The 20127-nt window shown below is 55.4% G+C and overlaps 1 protein-coding gene across 5 annotated transcripts in view; it reads left to right on the top strand.

Annotated features, from left to right (window-relative positions):
- The first annotated feature begins 521 nt into the window (after positions 1-521).
- The window catches only part of RIN3 (Ras and Rab interactor 3), a 121442-nt gene continuing 101836 nt past the window's right edge, over positions 522-20127 (top strand). For 3 of the 5 annotated variants that reach the window (XM_067727294.1, XM_067727275.1, XM_067727299.1), the window contains exons 1-2: positions 522-630; positions 1778-1972. In XM_067727294.1, coding sequence (XP_067583395.1) covers positions 1902-1972 — 71 coding nt within the window. In that variant the 5' untranslated portion in view covers positions 522-630; positions 1778-1901. Of the gene's footprint in view, positions 631-1777; positions 1973-2123; positions 2580-20127 lie in introns of those variants that run through there. The other 2 variants (XM_067727285.1, XM_067727308.1) reach the window with 2 other exon arrangements.

The following is a 20127-nucleotide window of genomic DNA, read 5'->3' as shown; positions in this document are numbered from 1 at the left end:
TGCCACAACTGGACATCCTCCAGACCCAGCAGGGAGTGGAAGGCAGAGGGAGGGACTGCAATCAGGGACAGCCTGGAGTCTTTGGGTGATGACTAGCAGAAACCTGACTCAGATTGCATTCGAGCTTTTAAAAAGGGAAAAGAAAATAAAAAGGACTGTATTGGTTCTCATACCTGAGATGTCTAATGGTGCATCTGGCTTTAAGCATCTCAGAATCTAGGCCTCAGAGGATGTCAATAGGGCATAGTCTCTCTGCATTGCTTTCCTCCATCTTGGCTGTCTTCTTGAGCACAATTTTACCACATGGTGGCCCAGGTGGTTGCTGGGCTGCCCCAAGGTTACACTCTCTCAGCATCAGGCCAGCTTGGGTGGGGGGGAAGATTGCTGGCATTTCCTGACAGTGCCAACAAAAAGTCCCAGGGAGGGATCTTATTGGCCTAACTTTGGTTATGTGCTCATCCATGAGCCAATCACTGGGCCTGGTAAGTGCAAGGCTCTGATTGGCCAGACTAGAATCATGTGTTCCCTCTAAAATGGGGGTAGAATCTTGTTATCTCCACCTGAACCCAACAGAGGAGGGGTGACTCCTTAAATGGAAACCAGGTACTGGGGTACTGTTAACCAGAAAAGGTGAGGGTAAAGGAAAGAGCTTGCAGGCCCAAACGGCAGTAGATTTTCACTTCCCAGTAGGAGTCCTGAGATCCATTCCAGGGAGAGAAGTGGTGGGGGTGAGGACTTGGGAGTGAAAAGGGGACCCAGGAAGGGATCTAAGGACAAGGGTGGCAGAGGCCACAACTGAAAGGAGCTTCTCAGATTTTAGTCTTGGCAACCTCTTCCTCGGTCAGTTACTAGCAACAGGGTCAGGGTGGGGGTCCCATCCGGTGTCCCCCTGAGGAATTTTATCTTCACAGGGCAGGTGAACAGTGGGCCTTGTGGAGGCCTCTGAGGGGACGTGGTGAGAGCCTCGGGGCTGGTTCCATGGAACCCAGGCTTTGAGGAGCTTGTCCTGAGTTTCTCAGGGGTGGTCCAGGGAGCTGAAGGAAACCTTATTTGTGGGGGCCATGGAAGAGTGAGGTTGCGCACAGTCCAGGTCAGCCTAGAAGGACCTGAAAGACGACTCTAGGTGTGAGAGTTAGATGGACCTCGTCCCTGGGGCCCAGGGAGCCCTGGGAGTAGCCTACGGACTTGTTTTAGGAACAGCAAAGGACTAATAATGGCACTCTGGAGTACTGCCCTATTTCTACTATCACTTGTGCAGGTAAACAAGCAGGGGTATGGAGGGCAAAGAGGTCTCTGGATGTTTCTACCAGAGCCCTGGGTGTCAGTCCTGTCTGCACCTCAACTTGCTGTGTGGCCTGGGGCAAGTCACCTCCTCTCTTTAGGTCTCAGTTTCCTTATCTATAAAATAAAGGAGTTAGATAAGTGGGTCTCAACCGGGATGATTTTGGCCCCCAGGGACATGTAGCAATGTCTGGAGACATTTTTGGTTGTAGAAGACGGTGATGCTACTGGCAGGGTGGGCAGAGGCCCTGGATGCTGCTAAACATCCTACCAAAGCATTATCTGGCCCCAAATATCAATAGTGCCAAAGCTGAGAAACCCTGCATTAGACTGAGGTCACCCTGTAGGGTGCGGTGCTGACCACTCCTGTGAAATGTTCTGAGGGCAGCCCGGGCCCAGGAGGCAGTTTTTAGTGCCCAGGCGTTTAGAGGAGAGGCCTCCTGGTCCCACCAGAGTTGTGTAAACTGACTGACTTTCTCCCTCTGCTCCCATCTAGGTGTGGTACCCAGGATAGGTGAATCAGACGCCTGGCTTGGTGGAGGAACAGACTGCTTTGTGAGGTAGTGAGTTCATCGTCAGTGGAGGCATCCAACAGAAGGCAGCATGGCCACCTGTCAGAGATGTGGAGGAGGCGCCCTGCCTCTGGTCTGAGGCTGTCTAGTGGCGATTTCGAGGCTCCTTCGGGCAGGAGGTAAAGCGGGAGAGTGCCCTGCGTAAAGCTCTTGGCTTCCCCACCTGCCGGTCCGGAGCGGGAGCGCCTTCCTTCCCACGCGACTCTTCGCCAAGCTGGAAACTTTTCTCTAAGTTTTTCTCCCGGGTCTCCGGGAGACGCCAGAGCGGCGGAGGCAGCACCCCGCGGCTGAGCGCCCGCGCCCGGCGCCCCGGCCCGACACCCCCCGCCGCCAGGTCCGGCCCCGCGGGCGCGGCTGCCGGGGTTTCCGTGTGCCCCTGGGGGGCTCCGGCCTGCGAGCTGCCGCCGAAAGGCTTTTGACAAAAAAAAACCTCTTGACCACCAAGGCCAGCCTCTTCCTGAAAGCCCCGCTCGCTCCGATACAGGAAGTAGAGGGAGCGAGCGCCCCAGAGCGTGGCGGCCGCGGCGGCTGTGGCTTCCCGACTCCGCGCGGGGCTGGCGGCGGTGCCCGCGCGGGCCCTTCCCCAGGGCAGCGCCAGGGGCATGCGGGCGCCCGGGGCCCCGCGGCCCGCGCCGTCCGGTGCCTGAGCCCCTGCGTTCACTGTCCCGGAGCTGCTGGCGGCATGATCCGACAGGCCGGGGCGCCCGAGTGCGCGGACCCCGCGGGGTGAGTCCGGGGTCGGCGCCCCCTCCTCCCTCGGTACCCCAGGGCTCCGCTCGGCCCGCGTCCCTCCCGCCCAACTGCCCCTCCCCGCCCCCGAGGGTGCTCGGAGCTCCGGAGTAGCCCTGGCTGCGGGACCTCGGGGTGTCGGACTGAGACCGAACCCCTGGCCACGGCCAAGGCCGGTCTCCCGGTTCTTCGCGGAAGGGGGCGGCCCTGGTGCCTCTGCCGTACTCCGAGACTTGGCGAAACTTTTAAGCCCAGCTGTCGCTCGCCGGAAAAGCAGCTGGCACGTTCGGCGGCTAGGTTGGTGGGTGCCAGAGGGGCGCCTCTACCAGTCAGAGTCGAAGCGGAGGGGCTGTGTGGACGCGGCCCCTCCCCGGGCTCTGGTCCCGCCTGAACTTCAGATGCAGTCACTCGCGGTCCGGGCCCCCACAACCTCCCGCACCCGCCGATCCGCCTGTGCCCCGTGCGCGTCCTCGGGGGCTGGAGCTCGGTAGGGCAAGGGGCGGCGGTCCCGGGTCCCCGTAAGTTTGGACGCCCGCGGCCTAACAGCTGACCAGCCCGCCTACACCGAGGACCCACCGGGAGCCCCTCCCCCACCCCTCTTGCAGGTCTAAGGACAGTGACTTTCGGACCGGCCTTTGCGAAACCCAGGGCTTGGGGAGGGTCCAGGGTGCACGAACTGCGTGTGGCCTCCGGGATTTCCCCCCTTCACACACACGCCGGGAGAAGGCACAGCTTGGAATGCGTGAAGCCGAACCGGTTTGGGAACTAGCTTTCCAGAGGGGTCTGTGGCGTCTAGTTAGTTTCATGTCCCTCACCCCCCAGCTCACAACCTCGGACTTGTGGACATTGCTCAGGGCTGTGCTCCCGAAGTAGGTTCCCTCGTGCCACCCAGCCCAGCCAACGTCCCGGGAAGCTTCAGGGGGGTGAGGAGGCTCTGGTTCAAAGGCAGATTCCTGGGAAAGCCTCTTAGAACCTTTCTGGGGGCTAAGGTTGATGGGCGCCCCCGGGGAAGCCAGTCCTGGCTTTTTGGTTTAAAAGTCCCGGGCTACTGCTGTGATGGACAGCCAGCTGCTCGCTGGCCTGGCTCCTGACCTCAGCTCCCAGGGCCTCAGTTCTCTGCTGTGTGAAACGGAGGGGTGAGCTGTTCTTGTGCAGTCCCGAATTGGGGGGCAGCTGGAGGTGACTGGCCCCCACGCTAGTGGGGGGAGTGTCTCAGAGGGGCCTGTGATGCAACTAGATCTGAATGTCTCCCTCGTCCCCGCTCCCCCATTTCCGCCCCAGCTGGGAAGCCCTGCCTAGATGCTTTCCCCTGGAAGTGGAAAGACAAATGCCATCCGCTGGAGGAGCTGGAAATTCTGTTGCGGAGGGGGGCCTCCCCCAGCGGCAAGTATCTACCACACCCAGTACTGATGGGTGGAGCTAGCAGGAGTTTCCCAGGAAGGAAGGGGAGGTGAGGGGCCAGGGTCCTGATCTCTCTGACTTCCCATATTTCCCCCAGGATGACCTCTCCTTGCCCACTTCCTTGCCTTTCTTTGTTCATTACTAGGCCAGTTACTTAACCCCTCCATGCCTCAATACTTATCTAGAAAACGAAGATAAGTAATAGTAACCAGCCTTTAGAGTTGTTTTGAGGATTAAATGAAATAATGCATAAGAAGTTTTGCCCATGGGCCCATGGGCAAACGTTTAATAATTATTATTACAACTATTATCGTTTGTTGAGTGTAACCCCTCTGTTTGCTGACTGTTTAACTGTCCTCGGCCAGGTCTGTAAAATGGGGATAATAATAACACCTACTTCTTAAGATTGGTTATGAGGATTGGATGAGTTAATATTTAAGTAGCTGTCCACAGGCAGCTAAGTGTTAACACACCAACACAAGCCTGCTTAGAACAGCGTCTGGCATATCATAAATATTAGATGAATATTGGTTTGTTGCTAAAAACGTCGCTTTATTTAAAAGGACCTTTGGGGTTGGAAGAGTTAAATGAGATAGTATCTCATTTAACCTTGCACCCAGTACAGGAATCCCTTTGACAACATTCCTGAAAGGCACTTGCATACCTCCAGTGATGGAGAACTTGCCACCACTGTGGTAGCCTTTCTGACAGGCAGATATCAAAGAAAGTCTGCCTTCTAACTTCTACCATTAGAAACCCTGTTCAGAGGAGCCCAATCCTTCTTGGCTCTCAAATACTAGAAGGCAGTTCCCAGGCGCACCCCTGCATCCTCTGTTCCCTGGGCTGCACATCTACCTGTGTTGCAGTGCCCAAAGATGACGAGGACCAATAATCTATGACCCCTCACCCCCAGGCCACGCACAGAGCTTGCCGACCACTCAGGGCTGGGTCCTGAGTCCTTATCAGAGCTCATCTTTCCACCTGGCTCCCGAAGCCCCCACCTCCTTGCTGGCAGAATATGATGTCCAGACAGCTAGGGGAACGCCTTCCACCCCACACCCAGGGGCTAGGTGGGGGTCGCTTGAAAGTTAGACCCCTGGAATAGGCGTATGAGGATCTTGGCAAGCAAGCTCTCTGTCTACTTCTTGTTGAAAAGGCTGTCTGGGGAGAAAATGCCGACAGGCTGCCCAGTACTCTGGACGAAGACACTTTTCTCCCTCCATTCATTCAAGTTCGTTCAACGAATAGTATCTGCGTTAGGTGGACGCGGGGGCCCAGCATTAAACCAAGCCCCTGGCGGCTTGCAGGTGACTTTCCCAGAAGACAGAAAGTCAGGGTTGGGGGCTGTGCTGTAGCAGGTGGTCAGGGAAGGCCACTCCAAGAAGACGGTGTTTAGCCGAGGCCTGAAGGAAGTGGGGAGAGTGAGTCAAGCCCCTGGGGGGTGTGGGGTGTGGTCTGTGTGTCGGACACAGAGAGGCTGGAGTGGAGTGAGGGAGAAGAGGCCAGAAGAAGGCTAGTCTGTGGGTAGAGGCTCTGGAGGGTGCTCTGAGTGAGCAGGGGCCGCGGGGGGGTGTTGCACAGAGAGGTGACCTGGTTTGGATTTGGACTGTATTGAGGACAGGCTGTAGGGGGAAACAGGAACAGAAGAAGAGGGGGGGGCCTGTGGTGGCCAGGAGAGAGGGCTGGGGCCCCGGGTGGAGCGGGCAGTGGAGATGTGAGAAGCTGGAGCCGCAAGATGCGCGGGTTGATTGGAGGCGAGGTGGGAGACAGAGGCGTCGGGATGATGTGGGTGAAGCTGTGAGTGCCAGGCGGCCAGACGCCGAACTGGACGGCAGGGTCCTGCGGATGTGTGTGCTCAGAGCCCACGCACTTTCATATGTTTGATAAGTTGAGGGTCTGTTTAAGATTTTATTTGAAAAAGGATTCCACTCTTGGAAAAAATGTGGCCATTACAGACCCCATCCAATCCCCTGATATGATGACAAGGAAACGGAGACCCAGAAAGAGGAAGTGCCTGGCCCAAGGTCAGGGGAGCTGGGCCTAGGACTCGGGTGTCCTGAGCCTTGGGCCTGCAAGGGGCTGCCTGCACAAGGCCTCAGGGCTTGCGAGAGCCCTGGCTTTCTGCCTCATGCCTGACATAATGCAGGGGGCCTGCAGGTCCCCTTGAGGAGCCCCTCAGCCACTCCCAGCTCTAAAATGGGGACTCTTCCTAGGCAAGGCCCACCCAGAACAGGATCCAGTGATGAATTCAGGGTCCCAGCTACCGCTCTGCTCACTGCCCCGGGTTTCTTTGCCGTCAGGGGCTAATGCTCCCAGGTGGTTCTGGCTGGTACTCAGCTGGGATACCGACCCCCTTCCAGACCCTAAAAGAGACTCTGGCCCACAGGAAGCAAAAGGTACCTCACCAGCTTAAGCCTTCAATTCAGGCCCTGAGAAGCCCCAGTGCACCCCTGGGAAGCAAGTAGGAGTGCAGGGGATGGGGGCACAGGGGCTGCTTGGGATAGGGGAGTCTCAGCACATTTGCCCGTGGCCCCCTTCCCATCTCCCCTACCACCTGACAGGCCTTATCCTGGGCCTTGGTCCCTATACTGTGGTCTTTTTTTTTTTTAAATAAATTTATTTATTTTTATTTTTGGCTGCGTTGGGTCTTTGTTGCTGCACGCAGGCTTTCTCTAGTTGCTCTGAGTGGGGGCTACTCTTTGTTGTGGTGCGCGGGCTTCTCATAGCAGTGGCTTCTCTTGTTGCAGAGCACGGGCTCTAGGCGCGCGGGCTTCAGTAGTTGTGGCTCGCGGCCTCTAGAGCGCAGGCTTGGTAGTTGTGGCGCACCGGCTTAGTTGCTGCGCGGCATGTGGGATCCTCCCAGACCAGGGCTCGAACCCGTGTCTCCTGCGTTAGCAGGCAGATTCTTAACCACTGCACCACCAGGGAAGCCCATCCTCTTGTCTTTTTTATTTTAACTAGTAGCCTCATAGGTGCAAAGTGGTATCTCATGGTGGTTTTGTCATTTACTGCTTTTAAAAAAAAATTATACACGTAACAACACGTGTTCTTTGTAGAAAATTTGAGAATATAGCAAAATACTGTGATAGTCTTGTTTTATATGTCATTCTGAAACCGTGCACCTCAGACTGGGACTTGAACCCACGTGCCGGGACTAGAACCCCGCCAAAACCCCCAGTCTTCCAACTGAGATCACACACCTGGTTTCAGGACTTAATGAAGCTCAGGTTCTTGATGTCTCATCCCAGAAAGGATTCAGTGAGACAAAGTGATAGGTAAGAAGTGAGAAACACACTCCACAGACAGTGTGGGCCATCTCAGAAGGTGAGAAAGGCCTATACTGTGGCCTTCACTGAAACAGCAAGCGTTAAAATACAAGGACACCTGCGTTTTAATCTAGGAGATCAGGAAACCAAATCGGAAACCAGCCGGGAATGGGTGTGATATTTGAAGAGGGGCACCCACCCTGGGCCCTGGCTGCCCTCTCAGGCCCCCCAGGAGCTCCCTTTAATAGACGGGAGTCTGAGCTGGCCTGCGGTGCCTCCCAGCCATGGGCCAGAGCAGAGGGAAGGGGAGAACGGGTGCAAGACAACCACAAATTCCGTCCTTCCGACCCCTCCCAGATTCCATCTGTCATGGCGAGATTCTCTCCTGAGTGAGAGTCGTCCCCTAGGTTGTGTCGTCCAGGCAGTGACAAATGAGCAGCGGTGAAGGGGGTGGGGCGGGCAGGTTCAGAGGAGGGAAGTGCCTGAGCAAAGGCTTGCAGGTGGGACAGTTAGAGTGGGACTCGGGAGGGAGGGGGTCTACCCCCTGGTTATCAGATAGCGGGGATCCAGGGAACAAGAAAGGCAAGTTTGGGCCAGAGAGGGATTGATGGAAAGGGGCAAGGAGTATGAAGGGGACTGCCCATGGGGACCCATCCTCATCCCAGGTTACTCTAGGAGTTTGGGGCACCTATACGCCCAGAAAGAGCCCCAACACGGGAGAGGTGACCCAGAAAAGACCCAAACTTCCTGTTTGTCCCTTGCTCTCTACCTTCCACTAGAGAGTCCCCTTTATTTATTTATTTTTATAAAGGCAGCCCTCTTTTTTTCTTTTATTTATTTATTTTTGGCTGCATTGGGTCTTCATTGCTGTGTGCGGGCTTTCTCTAGTTGCGGCGAGCGGGGGCTACTCTTCGTTGCGGTGCACGGGCTTCTCATTGTGGTGGCTTCTCTTGTTGTTGAGCACGGGCTCTAGGCTTGCGGGCTTCAGTAGTTGTGGTGCATCGGCTCAGTAGTTGTGGCTCGCGGGCTCTAGAGCGTAGAGCGCAGGCTCAGTATTGTGGCGCACGGGCTTTGTTGCTCTGTGGCATGTGGGATCTTCTCGGACCAGGGATCGAACCCTCGTCCCCTGCATTGGCAGGCGGATTCTTAATCCCTGCGCCACCAGGGAAGTCCCGGGAGTCACCTTTAGAAGTGAGCTAGGGGTCAGGAATCATCTTATCCTTCGGACGCCGCCACATCCTCCATGCAGCCTTCCATCCATGCCAGCTGGAGATTTTAGAGAAGCCAAAACCCCTTTAAAATATTATGTCTTCCTATTTAGATTATAAACCTCCAATTAAAAGGGATCAGAACTGCTCCGTATCTTTCTGTCCTGCCCACAGTTGTCACTCAGTAGATGCTTGAAAACGATGGTATACTGAACAGGATTCTAAAAATGGCCTCGCAGCTTTCTCTTTTGTATCCTGAAGCACCTGAACTTCTGGAACTATTTGCAGGGCGGCCCAGACCTCAGGGGTAGGAGGGCCCAGATCAGGGAGGTGAGGAATCCAGCTCCCCTTCTGCAGCAAGAGGTGAGGCCGAGGCCACCACACCCCTCTCCTAGTCTGGAACAAGGAGGGGACTGGCCACCCAGGGAATTGAGTAGGGACCCCCCTCCCCTCATTTTATCCTCCCTGTCTGTGTCCCTCACTTCTGTGGAAGAGAGGCTGGGAGAAGGTGAAGCTCTGGGTCACGGATAGACATGCGTCCTCAACCAAAAGAATGGAGTCAGCTGGGTGTACAGGATCTGGGGGAACCCTGGCTGGTCAGTGGGTCCCAAATGAAGGTCTGTGGTCCACTGAGAAACTGGGAAAATAAGGTGTTGTTGTGTTTGTGTGTGTGTGTGTGTGTGTGTGTGTGTGTGTGTGTGTGTATCAGCCAAGGTTGCCAAGCTATCTTTTCTTGGGCAGAACTGTTCCTTATTCTGAGGTTAGGTCTTTTTGCCGTGTTAAGCTTCCTTTCTTTTATGAAATGATTGGGCACGTTGATGGTGGTAGTTAGGTTTTAATGTCCTTTGGGCAAAATAAAAAGTTGCTAGAGAAAAGTCGGAAACACTGCTCAAGCTGCTTCAGTGGAATTTATCCATTTTGTGTCCCCTTCGGCCCCTCTCCCGTCCCTGCCACACCTGGCAATCAGAGAGTTGACCTAGTTGTATCGTCCTTTGCTGATTTGGAAGATGCTTGGGGACTGCGTGCTGTGGAACATCCGTAGGGCTGGAGCTTACCCTAGGGTCCCGTGCCTTCTGCTGATCTGGGATTGTACTCTAGGGAGCAAGTCCCTTACTCTCCCTTGGCCTCAGTTTTCCGATCTGAGAAATAAACTCAGTGACCTCTAAGGACCCTGCTCCTCCTGACACTCAGTGATTCCCTGAATTACTGGCCAACAGGTGTCTTGGAGCGATATTGGAGTGCCAGTCGGAGATGAGACGGCTCTTCTTTCCTCTGATACAACAGTCTAGAATATACTTTCATAAGAAACAAAGACCCAGAATGGAGACTTCTGGGTCATCACCCTGATCAAGTGCCTGGAAGAAAATGTCTTCACTGCTGTGGGGTGATTTTTGAAAAACTGGTGTTGCAAAAAGCACGTGTCTTTTGGGAGCCCACTTTGGGGAAGGACCCCTGGCTTCCTGGTAGCGTGCGCGGCCGGGTCGGCAGATTGGGAAGTTTCCCTGGAGTGGCCTGTCTGAGTGTGACTTGGATCCGTGAGTGGCGCCTGCCCTGGTGCTGGCTGGCACGGGAGCCGTGGGGGGTGCAGAGGAGGTGGTGGAGGCCTGGTGTTGCCGGGTTCCTGGCTGGGAAGGCTGCTCCCGTAGGGGTTTGAGAGGGGCGAGGTCTGAAGGAAGGCCCAGCAAGGGAGGGGTCGGGCAGGCCCCCTGACTGAGGGAAGGGGCTCCCTGCCAGGCAGGCCGGGTCTCCCCACACGCACCCAGTGCTGTCCTGGCAGGGCCAGCCTGTCCCCGCGGGGCGGGGAGGTGGGCCGAGGACACAGTGTGCCTGCTCCCCTCCCCCCAAGCTGCTACACACACACACACACACACACACACACACACACAGCGAAACCAGCCCTTTCCCTCCTGCCAGTGTGGCCTTGAAGGAGAAGAAAGGAAGTGGGCAGGTCCAGAGGAGCCCTTCACATGGCCGCCACCTCTGTCTCCCCCCACCTGCCAGCAAGGCCCCGAGCAGCCTCTCTAGGCCGGGGCTTGGAGGAGGCTGTCCCCCGTGGCTGGAACAGCTCCGGTGGTCAGGGGCATCCAAAGTGTTGGCAGCGCCCCTTGCCCCATCTTGCCAGTAGCTCCTGGGGCTGCCCCTACCCCAATCTGTCCGTGTTTGAAAGACCCACCCAGCCTGCTATGAAATGTCAGTTCCCTTGTAGAAGAAACGGCCTACGGAGCGGTTGTGGTCAAGGCCTGTTGCTGCTATAGGTGCAGCGGCACCGGCGCACGCTCAGGCCACATCCTATAGGGCAACGGCGCCAGCCCGAGGACAGGGCCGCTTGTGTCCTACATCCTGGGACCAGGCAGGGTGAGAGCTCCCCCAGAACCTGGCTCCACCCGCCAACCTGGAGCTGGGGGGTGGGGGCTGGGTGTAGAGCCCAGGATTCCAGGAGAGGGAGGCCAGGGTACTGAGGGGCTGGCCTTGAGGGGCTCTCTTAGGGGACACTTTGCCCCATGAACGTGGCCCCCATTTCATCACCGACTCTGACATCTCAACTTTGTATTCCGTAGTTAAGAGATGGGACTTCAAATGCTAGACACCACCTCAGCTCCTCGACTACCATTCAATGTGAGGTGTCAGGGCTGATGAAAGAGGCTGTTTTCCCAAGAAAGAAAGAAGAGAAAAGGGGATGCGGAGGGACAGCCCTCAGGGAGGAGAGGAGACCCCAGTGGGAGCAGAGATGCGTTCCCTCCTGCACAGGTTTTCCCAGGGCTGGGTTGTTCCCTGCACAGGTTTTCCCAGGGCTGGGTTGCTCCCTGCACAGGTTTTCCCAGGGCTGGGTTGTTCCCTGCACAGGTTTTCCCAGGGCTGGGTTGTTCCCGGCACAGGTTTTCCCAGGGCTGGGTTGTTCCCGGCACAGGTTTTCCCAGGGCTGGGTTGTTCCCTGCACAGGTTTTCCCAGGGCTGGGTTGTTCCCTGCACAGGTTTTCCCAGGGCTGGGCTGTTCCCTGCACAGGTTTTCCCAGGGCTGGGTTGTTCCCTGCACAGGTTTTCCCAGGGCTGGGTTGTTCCCTGCACAGGTTTTCCCAGGGCTGGGCTGTTCCCTGCACAGGTTTTCCCAGGGCTGGGTTGTTCCCTGCACAGGTTTTCCCAGGGCTGGGTTGTTCCCTGCACAGGTTTTCCCAGGGCTGGGTTGTTCCCTGCACAGGTTTTCCCAGGCCTGGGCTGCTCCCTGCACAGGTTTTCCCAGGGCTGGGCTGCTCCCTGCACAGGTTTTCCCAGGGCTGGGCTGTTCCCTGCACAGGTTTTCCCAGGGCTGGGCTGCTCCCTGCACAGGTTTTCCCAGGGCTGGGTTGCTCCCTGCACAGGTTTTCCCAGGGCTGGGTTGTTCCCTGCACAGGTTTTCCCAGGGCTGGGCTGTTCCCTGCACAGGTTTTCCCAGGGCTGGGTTGTTCCCTGCACAGGTTTTCCCAGGCCTGGGTTGTTCCCTGCACAGGTTTTCCCAGGGCTGGGCTGTTCCCTGCACAGGTTTTCCCAGGGCTGGGTTGTTCCCTGCACAGGTTTTCCCAGGGCTGGGTTGTTCCCTGCACAGGTTTTCCCAGGGCTGGGCTGTTCCCTGCACAGGTTTTCCCAGGGCTGGGTTGTTCCCTGCACAGGTTTTCCCAGGGCTGGGTTGTTCCCTGCACAGGTTTTCCCAGGGCTGGGTTGTTCCCTGCACAGGTTTTCCCAGGCCTGGGCTGCTCCCTGCACAGGTTTTCCCAGGCCTGGGCTGCTCCCTGCACAGGTTTTCCCAGGGCTGGGCTGCTCCCTGCACAGGTTTTCCCAGGGCTGGGCTGCTCCCTGCACAGGTTTTCCCAGGGCTGGGCTGCTCCCTGCACAGGTTTTCCCAGGGCTGGGCTGTTCCCTGCACAGGTTTTCCCAGGGCTGGGCTGTTCCCTGCACAGGTTTTCCCAGGGCTGGGTTGTTCCCTGCACAGGTTTTCCCAGGGCTGGGTTGTTCCCTGCACAGGTTTTCCCAGGGCTGGGTTGTTCCCTGCACAGGTTTTCCCAGGGCTGGGTTGTTCCCTGCACAGGTTTTCCCAGGGCTGGGTTGTTCCCTGCACAGGTTTTCCCAGGGCTGGGCTGTTCCCTGCACAGGTTTTCCCAGGGCTGGGTTGTTCCCTGCACAGGTTTTCCCAGGGCTGGGTTGTTCCCTGCACAGGTTTTCCCAGGGCTGGGTTGTTCCCTGCACAGGTTTTCCCAGGCCTGGGCTGCTCCCTGCACAGGTTTTCCCAGGGCTGGGCTGCTCCCTGCACAGGTTTTCCCAGGGCTGGGTTGTTCCCTGCACAGGTTTTCCCAGGGCTGGGTTGTTCCCTGCACAGGTTTTCCCAGGGCTGGGCTGTTCCCTGCACAGGTTTTCCCAGGGCTGGGTTGTTCCCTGCACAGGTTTTCCCAGGGCTGGGTTGTTCCCTGCACAGGTTTTCCCAGGGCTGGGTTGTTCCCTGCACAGGTTTTCCCAGGCCTGGGCTGCTCCCTGCACAGGTTTTCCCAGGGCTGGGCTGCTCCCTGCACAGGTTTTCCCAGGGCTGGGCTGTTCCCTGCACAGGTTTTCCCAGGGCTGGGCTGCTCCCTGCACAGGTTTTCCCAGGGCTGGGTTGTTCCCTGCACAGGTTTTCCCAGGGCTGGGCTGTTCCCTGCACAGGTTTTCCCAGGGCTGGGCTGCTCCCTGCACAGGTTTTCCCAGGGCTGGGTTGTTCCCTGCACAGGTTTTCCCAGGGCTGGGCTGTTCCCTGCACAGGTTTTCCCAGGGTTGGGCTGCTCCCTGGGTTAGTAAATGTGCACTTCACCCACGTCCAGGGACCAGAGCAATAAAGGCCTTTGCATCTGAAAGTCACAATTTGACAATCTCTGGCTAAAGGGGCAAGTTCTCAAGAAGGAATGCACTGGGGATCTGTTTCCCCAACTACCAGGGCCCCAGGCTCCTTAATCTCAGTCAGCGTCAGAGATGGATACTGTAAATTTCTCTAGGGATGTTGCGGTTCCAAGCAAGGACTTAACTCTCTACCAGTGGCGCCTGAGGACAGCGTTTACTGCGCTTGCTCTTCTGTTCTTGACATTTTGACGGAGCAGCCATCTACAGTATATTCAGGGATTCTTTTCCCAATGAACGTCTTCCACATCCATCCTCACCTATCCATCCATCCATCCAGTTCTCCAGCTCTCCATCCATTTATCCATCCATCTGTTCCCCCATGCATACACCCATCCATTCATCTACCCATCCATTTCTCAAACATTTGTTGTACATCTAGGAGTTTCCAGTTTATCTACTAGGGAAAATAAGAGAGATATGCACAGAATAAAAGTACAGGGCACTGTATTAAAAATTGCCGGGGCTCTGTCACACTGGGCTGGGGTGAGCAGGAAGGACTTCCTGGCAGAGGTGGCATCTGGATTGGGGCTTGAAGGATGAGTAGGATTTTAACTGAAATCGGGCTTATGCAGGGAAGGGTGTCTTAGACAGGAGAAAAGCATGAAGCAGGGAAAACGGGAAAGGACAAGTTGTATGCGGGAGCCCTAAAGAGCTTGGTCTGGGGACAGGGAAGAAGGGTTCTTTGTGCAATGGGCCTAGAAAGGGAGTTGGGGCCCAGGTGGAAGAGGTGGATTTTACCACAGTGATGAAGACCACAGTCTGCTCTCCCTCTTAGAGCGGGGCAACCTGGGCAAGTCACTGGCCTGTACCTGCCAGGACACCTCCCTCTTCCTCCTCTGCCAATTAAGCAGTGATCTCTACCTCACAGGCTTGTTACATGAGAGGCTGTTCTTACTTATTTGGGCTGTGAGACCAGGTGGGGGCTGCTACCTCTCTGTATATGGGGTCTGTGTGTGTGTGTGTGTGTGTGTGTGTGTGTGTGTGTGTGTACTGTTGATTTTCAAAAAATATTTTATTTTATGCCTGAAAAAATTCACACACAGACGCACAAATGGTGAAATTTAAAGCATCAAACACTTCATCTTTTTGAGGCTGCACCAGTCCAAGTGCATGTTTAACTTAATTTCGATCTTTGGTGCACTGTTTTGAGCTGTGTGTATATGTTGACTTGTGTTCCTCTTTTTTCACTGAGTGTTATTTCCTGTACGTATTTCTACATGCCATGCTGTGGACGTATGTTGCCTACCTATCATCTTTGATGGCCTTATCGTATTATAATCATTTTAATGGTTGGAGTTGGCATAGACATATGTCAACTTTTTTCCAAGTCCCCTCTGTTTTAAATGAAGCCCCTGAGAACTTATGTGGGTCTAGGGTTCGGGGACCATTTCTTTGAGATCGATCACCATCTTGGGTATTTGAGTTCAGGAGTGAAGCAGAGCCTGTTGATTGGCCCCCTGAATTTCAGTTGGGCATAAATTTTAGCTAAACAGTTTCCTTGCAGTTAGGTGTTGCTATGTGATTAAGTTTGGACGTGGGGTGTAAAATTTGCTTGGTGATGTCCTTAAAGAGAAGGGTCATGCTTTCTGTTTTCTTTCCCTTTGGCTGGAATGTAATGGCTGGAGTTGAAGCAGCCATCTTGGACTCTGAGGTGAACTTGAGAATGGAAGCTATGCCGAGTAGAGCAACAACAATATAATATATAATATATAATAAGGGTGTCAGACATGTTGACACATCATCCCAGCTTTGTACTACTTACCCAGACTTGCATATGAGAGAGGAATACATATCTACCTTATTTAAATCACTGTTCTTTTAGATTTTCTATCACAAACTTAATCCTAACTGACACACACACACAGTTATCTTTTGTCACATAGCACCAGAGTATATGCCAGAAATACTAAAGCCGCCTTGCAGGGCTACCTGCAAATCTTTATTTCCTAGTGGAGGTGGGAAGGAGGAAAAGGAGGAGAGGGGAGAGGTGCTTTGCATCAACTAAGCCTCTTATTTCAAGGACTACATTGCAAACATTTTTTTTTTCTCATATTGAGTGTTCGTGAGTTTTAGATTTCACCAGAAGCTTCAGACTAGTTATTCTGGTTTCAGTTCTGACTCCCAAACTCTGCTTTGACAGGGCTCAGTATTGCTGAGCGAGGCGGCCATGTCGCTTCCCTCAGCCTCAGTTTCTTCATCTGTGCTTTAGATGGAGAACTCTCCTAGGTTAGCCCTCCTTGTGCTGACGTGATGTTGGTTCTCCCACTGCACCGGCATAAGAAAAGCCGGGGCGCATCTGATACAGTGCCTGGCCGCTGCCATTCATTCTTTCTTTCTTTCTTTCTTTCACGGCTTCCTTATTGACCACTTGCTGGGTGCCAGGCTGGGTTTGTGCTGATCACTGGCCACCAGGGGTCTTCAGTGGTCACCTCACCTCTCTGCTCAGCCTTGAGGAAGGTTTGTCCTGAGACGCCTAGGACTGGCCTTCCCTTTTCCAGGGACAGCACAGGCTCATTTGGAGCCTGTAAGACCCTGCTCCGAGCTGCCATCCCACAGCCCAGAACCACCCCTCCCTGCCCCCGGGCATGAGGAGGGCCTCAGGGCTTTGCCTGAGAGGCCACGTGTGAGACCTGGGATTGAGCTGGGTGGGCTGTCTTGAAAGGCTGGGCGAGTGCCTTTGAAGTGGTTTGAAAGGCGGGCAGGGGGCTTCTTTCCACGTGCCAAAGCAGACCCCCATCCCTGGCTCTAGCCTCGTCAGGCATCAGAGCTCAGTGTTGCTCTGGTGACCCCCTAATCCAGCCCCCACTTACAAATAAGGCTCAGAGAGGGGAAGTGGTCACCCCAAATTCTCTCAGCTGCACCCCCAGCCTTTTTCCCAAGGCTCTGTGCAGGTGCCTAGGCCGCTCTTCTGCACGAGGCCCTAGAGATGGGTGACGGGGTGGGCACAGACACATCAGCCATCACTGGTTGCCTCTCCCTCCAGCCTCTGGGAAGTGCTGAGCTCTTTCCTGCCTCGGGGACTAAGCATACACTCCCCACCTCCAACCTCCTGCAAAAGCCTTCCAGGCTGTCGAGCCTCTAGGGCTGTTGCATGCAGTCATGCAGGTTGTTCACTGCCCACAGGCACCTGCTGAGAGAGAAACAAGGGGGCACTGAAATTTCCTCTTGCCAAGCCCTGTGTGAGTCAAGTGTGTGTGCGGGAGTGGAGGTGGGGTTGCCTGCATCCGTGGGGAGCAAGGATCATCTTTTCCTAATTTGCACAGAGGTGACGCATAGGCTACTGGGGACACCAGTGTGGCTTAAACAACAGCTGGGCCAGCAGAAGACCCATCGGCACCGTCAGAGCCACGTTCCTCATGCCTGTCGCGGCGTATTCTCTGTCTGTGGCCCCGCTAGCCTGTAAGCTCTCAAGGGCAGAGACAGTGACTCCTCCGGGCAGGTGTCACTGTCAGATCAGCACTGTGCTGGGCACAGAGCACGCGGCTCGGAGAACGCCGTGCTGAGCAAGAGTTGTAAGGGCTGGAGAGGAGTGTCCCGCACAGGCTTGGAAAATGTTCGTTGAGTGCATATATGGCAGGTTACTGCCCAGGAGACAGGTGAGGAGGGATCGACCAGGATAGAGGGCCTCTGAGAGACGGGGAGGGGCCAGCCAGGAGCTTGCAGAGGGGGCGTGGGCTGTGCAAGCCTGAGTAGCAGAGTGAAGGGGGGGTGACTGGGCAGGACGTCGCGCTCAACTCTGGGCGGGAGGCCCTGAGAGCAGAAGCTGTGGCCGGAGAAACCAGAGCCACACCTGGCCTCGCCCAGGCTCCACTCTGCAGGGCCAGGGCCGAGCGGGGCACAGTGTGGGTAGTTGCCAAAGCCCCCCAGCTCCTCCCCCGCCCTTAGACTCCCACCCAGCCAAGTCCTGGAGCCCCTCCCCGGCCTGTACAGTGCTGGTCCAGCAGGTACCCGACAACTCAGCCTTGCCCCACGATCCCCCGTCCTGTGGGCCACAGGAGTGGCAGGCAGTGCTGTGCCTGCAGGGTGCAGGATGGTCCCCTGGAGTGCTGGGGTCCCCAGCTGGCTCAGGGGTGTCCTGCTCAGACTAGGGTGCATCTGGGGGAGCTTTCCCAGGGAGGTGAGAGCCGAGCTGAGTGGCGTCTAGGAGTTTCCCAGGTAAACCTGGGGGTGGGTGGGTGGGAGCAGGCACCCAGCGTGGCCCTCTTGCGGGTGCCGCGGGCTCAGTGTGCCTGGCGTTTGCTCTCCGCGTGGCCTGCGCAGGAGAGGGACCAGGCACCAGAGGCTCTTAGGCTGAATCCTGAAGGCCACGGAGATTGAGACAGGCTTGTCCCCCCCATTTTTAAAGTTGGGCTGTGTATTGGCTTCCTAGGGCTGCTCTGACAAAGTAGCAGAAACTGGGTGGCTTAAAACCACGGAAATTTGTTTTCGCAGTTCTGGAGCATTCTGAGATCAAGGTGACAGCAGGGCTGTGCTCCCTCTGAGAGTCTGGGTAGCATCTTCCTGCCTCCTCTCAGCTTCTGGTGGCCCTGGCAGTCCTTGGGGTCCCTTGGCCTGCTGCTGCATCCCTCCAGTCTCTGCCTGGTCTCAGGGCCATCTCCTTTCTGTGTGTCCATGTCCTTGTGTCTCCCCTTCTTATAAGGATGTCAGTCGTATCGGATTAGGGCCCTCACCCCTGCTTCAGTGTGACCTCATCTTAACTAATTACATCTGCAACGACCCTATTTCCGCATAAGGTCACATTCTGAGGTCCTGGGGATTAGGACTTCAACATATCTTTTGGGGGGACACACTTCAACGCCATAACAAGGTAAAATTTATATAGAGTAAAATTCACCCTTTTCTGTGTACTTTTCTATACATTTTGGCAAACGTAGAGAGTCAGGTAACCTCCATCACAGTCAAGATATAGAACAGTTCTGTCACCCTCCAAAATTCCCCTCTGCCCTTTTGTAGTCAGCCCCTCCTCCGCCCCAACTCTGGCATCACTCGTCTCTTCTCCACCCTTGAGTTCTGCTGTTTTGAGAGCGTCATGTGAATGCTGCCTTGCGAGTCTGGCTTCTTTCACTTGGCGGAAGGCATTGGAGCCCCATCCGTGTTGTGTATCTCAGTACTGAGCTCCTTTTTATTGTTGATAGTATTTCATTACATGGATGTTTCACAGTTTGGTTATTCATTCACCCCTGGTGGCACACTGGAGTTGTTTCCGATTTGGGGCAATTGCAGATAAAGCTGCTGCCAACGTTGGAGTATGAGGTATAGGTTTTTGCATAGGAATCACATGGCCGCTTGCATCGGCTGCTGTGTGAAGAAGGGCATGGGGTTTGGGGGAGGAGCCCATGGGGAGACCGGAAGGATGCTACTGTAGGGGTCGGGGCGAGCAGTGATGGAGCCCTGGACCAGGCTCTCGGCAGTGGGGATGGGGGGATAGGAGCCTACTGGTGTGTATCTAGGATGGAACCTAGTGCTGGACTGCGTTTGCACCCCTGAGGTCAGGAGGCCACCTTTATTATCTCCCACCAGCCCGCCCTTCACCTCTGCAGGAGACAGTGGCAGTCGTGGCCCAGCATGGCTGTCCGGACATGAGGACGTGGAGCGGGGAAGAGTGCAGCTAGGGGCGCCAGAGGCTCCCCTGCAGCCGCCACTAATACCGTCCTCCCCTGTTTCTCCCAGATCTGTCCTCTACCTCGGACGGGAACTGACCACGGTGGCAGGCCAGCAGGCTCAGCAGTTACAGGCTGGGTGTTGAGCTGGGGCCTGGCCTGCGCTCCAGGGCGAGAGGTGTGCTGGGTCCTAGTTCAGACGCCACGGCAGCTCCCAGGGTCTGCTGGGCCCTACACTGTGACCAGGGTGCGTGTCCAGGTCGGCCACGGTTGGTGCCAGCCTAGCGAAGGGACGTTTATGGTCAATCCTCGTTATTCACAGATTCTGTATTTGCAAATTGGCCTACTGGCTGAGATTTATTCGTAACCCCCAAGTCATAGTGCTTTGGAAGTCATTTGCAGCCGTGCACAGAGTGATGAAAGATCTTCTGACACTCATGTTCCCACCTGAGGCGCCGAGCAAGGCGAATCTGCCTTCTAGTTTCCGTTCTCATACTTCAAACAAGTGTCCTCGTCGTGGTCTGTTATGTTTTTTGAATTTTCATGCTTTTGGCGGATGCTTTCGCTGTTTAAAGTGTCCCCTGGGCGTAGTGCTGCAGTGCTGTTTAGGGTTCCTAAGGGCGAGAAGGCTGTGACGGGCCCCGTGGAGAAAATACGGGTCTTAGAAAAGCTTTGCTCAGGCATGAATTGTAGTGCTGTTGGCCGGAAGGTCAAGGTTAATGAATCAGTGCTATGTATTAAATAAGGTCTCTTTAAACAGAAACACACATAAAATAAGATAGGTCTTGATCAGTTGATGAAAATGTTGTGACCAGCAGCTTGCAGGAACCTACCCGTGTGTTTCCCCCAGAAGCAATGGTTCTGTTTCCGTTAACTCAGAGTCCGTGGCGACTTCGTAAAACATACCAACTACAAATGCTGAGAATGGACTGTATGTACGTCGTATAGATAAGTCAGCCCCGAAGCTCTCGGCTAAACTGTCTGCACGTCAGTATCAGCAGTTCATTCCTCTGGATTACGAAGTGCCTGACTTGTGCGTGGTCTGTTTTTAAGATGCACGCGTCCTTGAGATAGGCACCATCCCTTCTGTCCCTGGACTTTGGTCCTCTCTCCCTCCAGTGAAATTCAAGGCTTGGAAAGGACAGTTTGCAAGGAGGGGAGCGGTCAGTGC

The sequence above is a fragment of the Pseudorca crassidens genome, chromosome 1 (assembly GCF_039906515.1).
Source record: "Pseudorca crassidens isolate mPseCra1 chromosome 1, mPseCra1.hap1, whole genome shotgun sequence".
Taxonomy (NCBI): domain Eukaryota; kingdom Metazoa; phylum Chordata; class Mammalia; order Artiodactyla; family Delphinidae; genus Pseudorca; species Pseudorca crassidens.
Note: the sequence above shows the minus strand (reverse complement) of the source record. Positions and strands in the feature narration are given on the sequence as shown.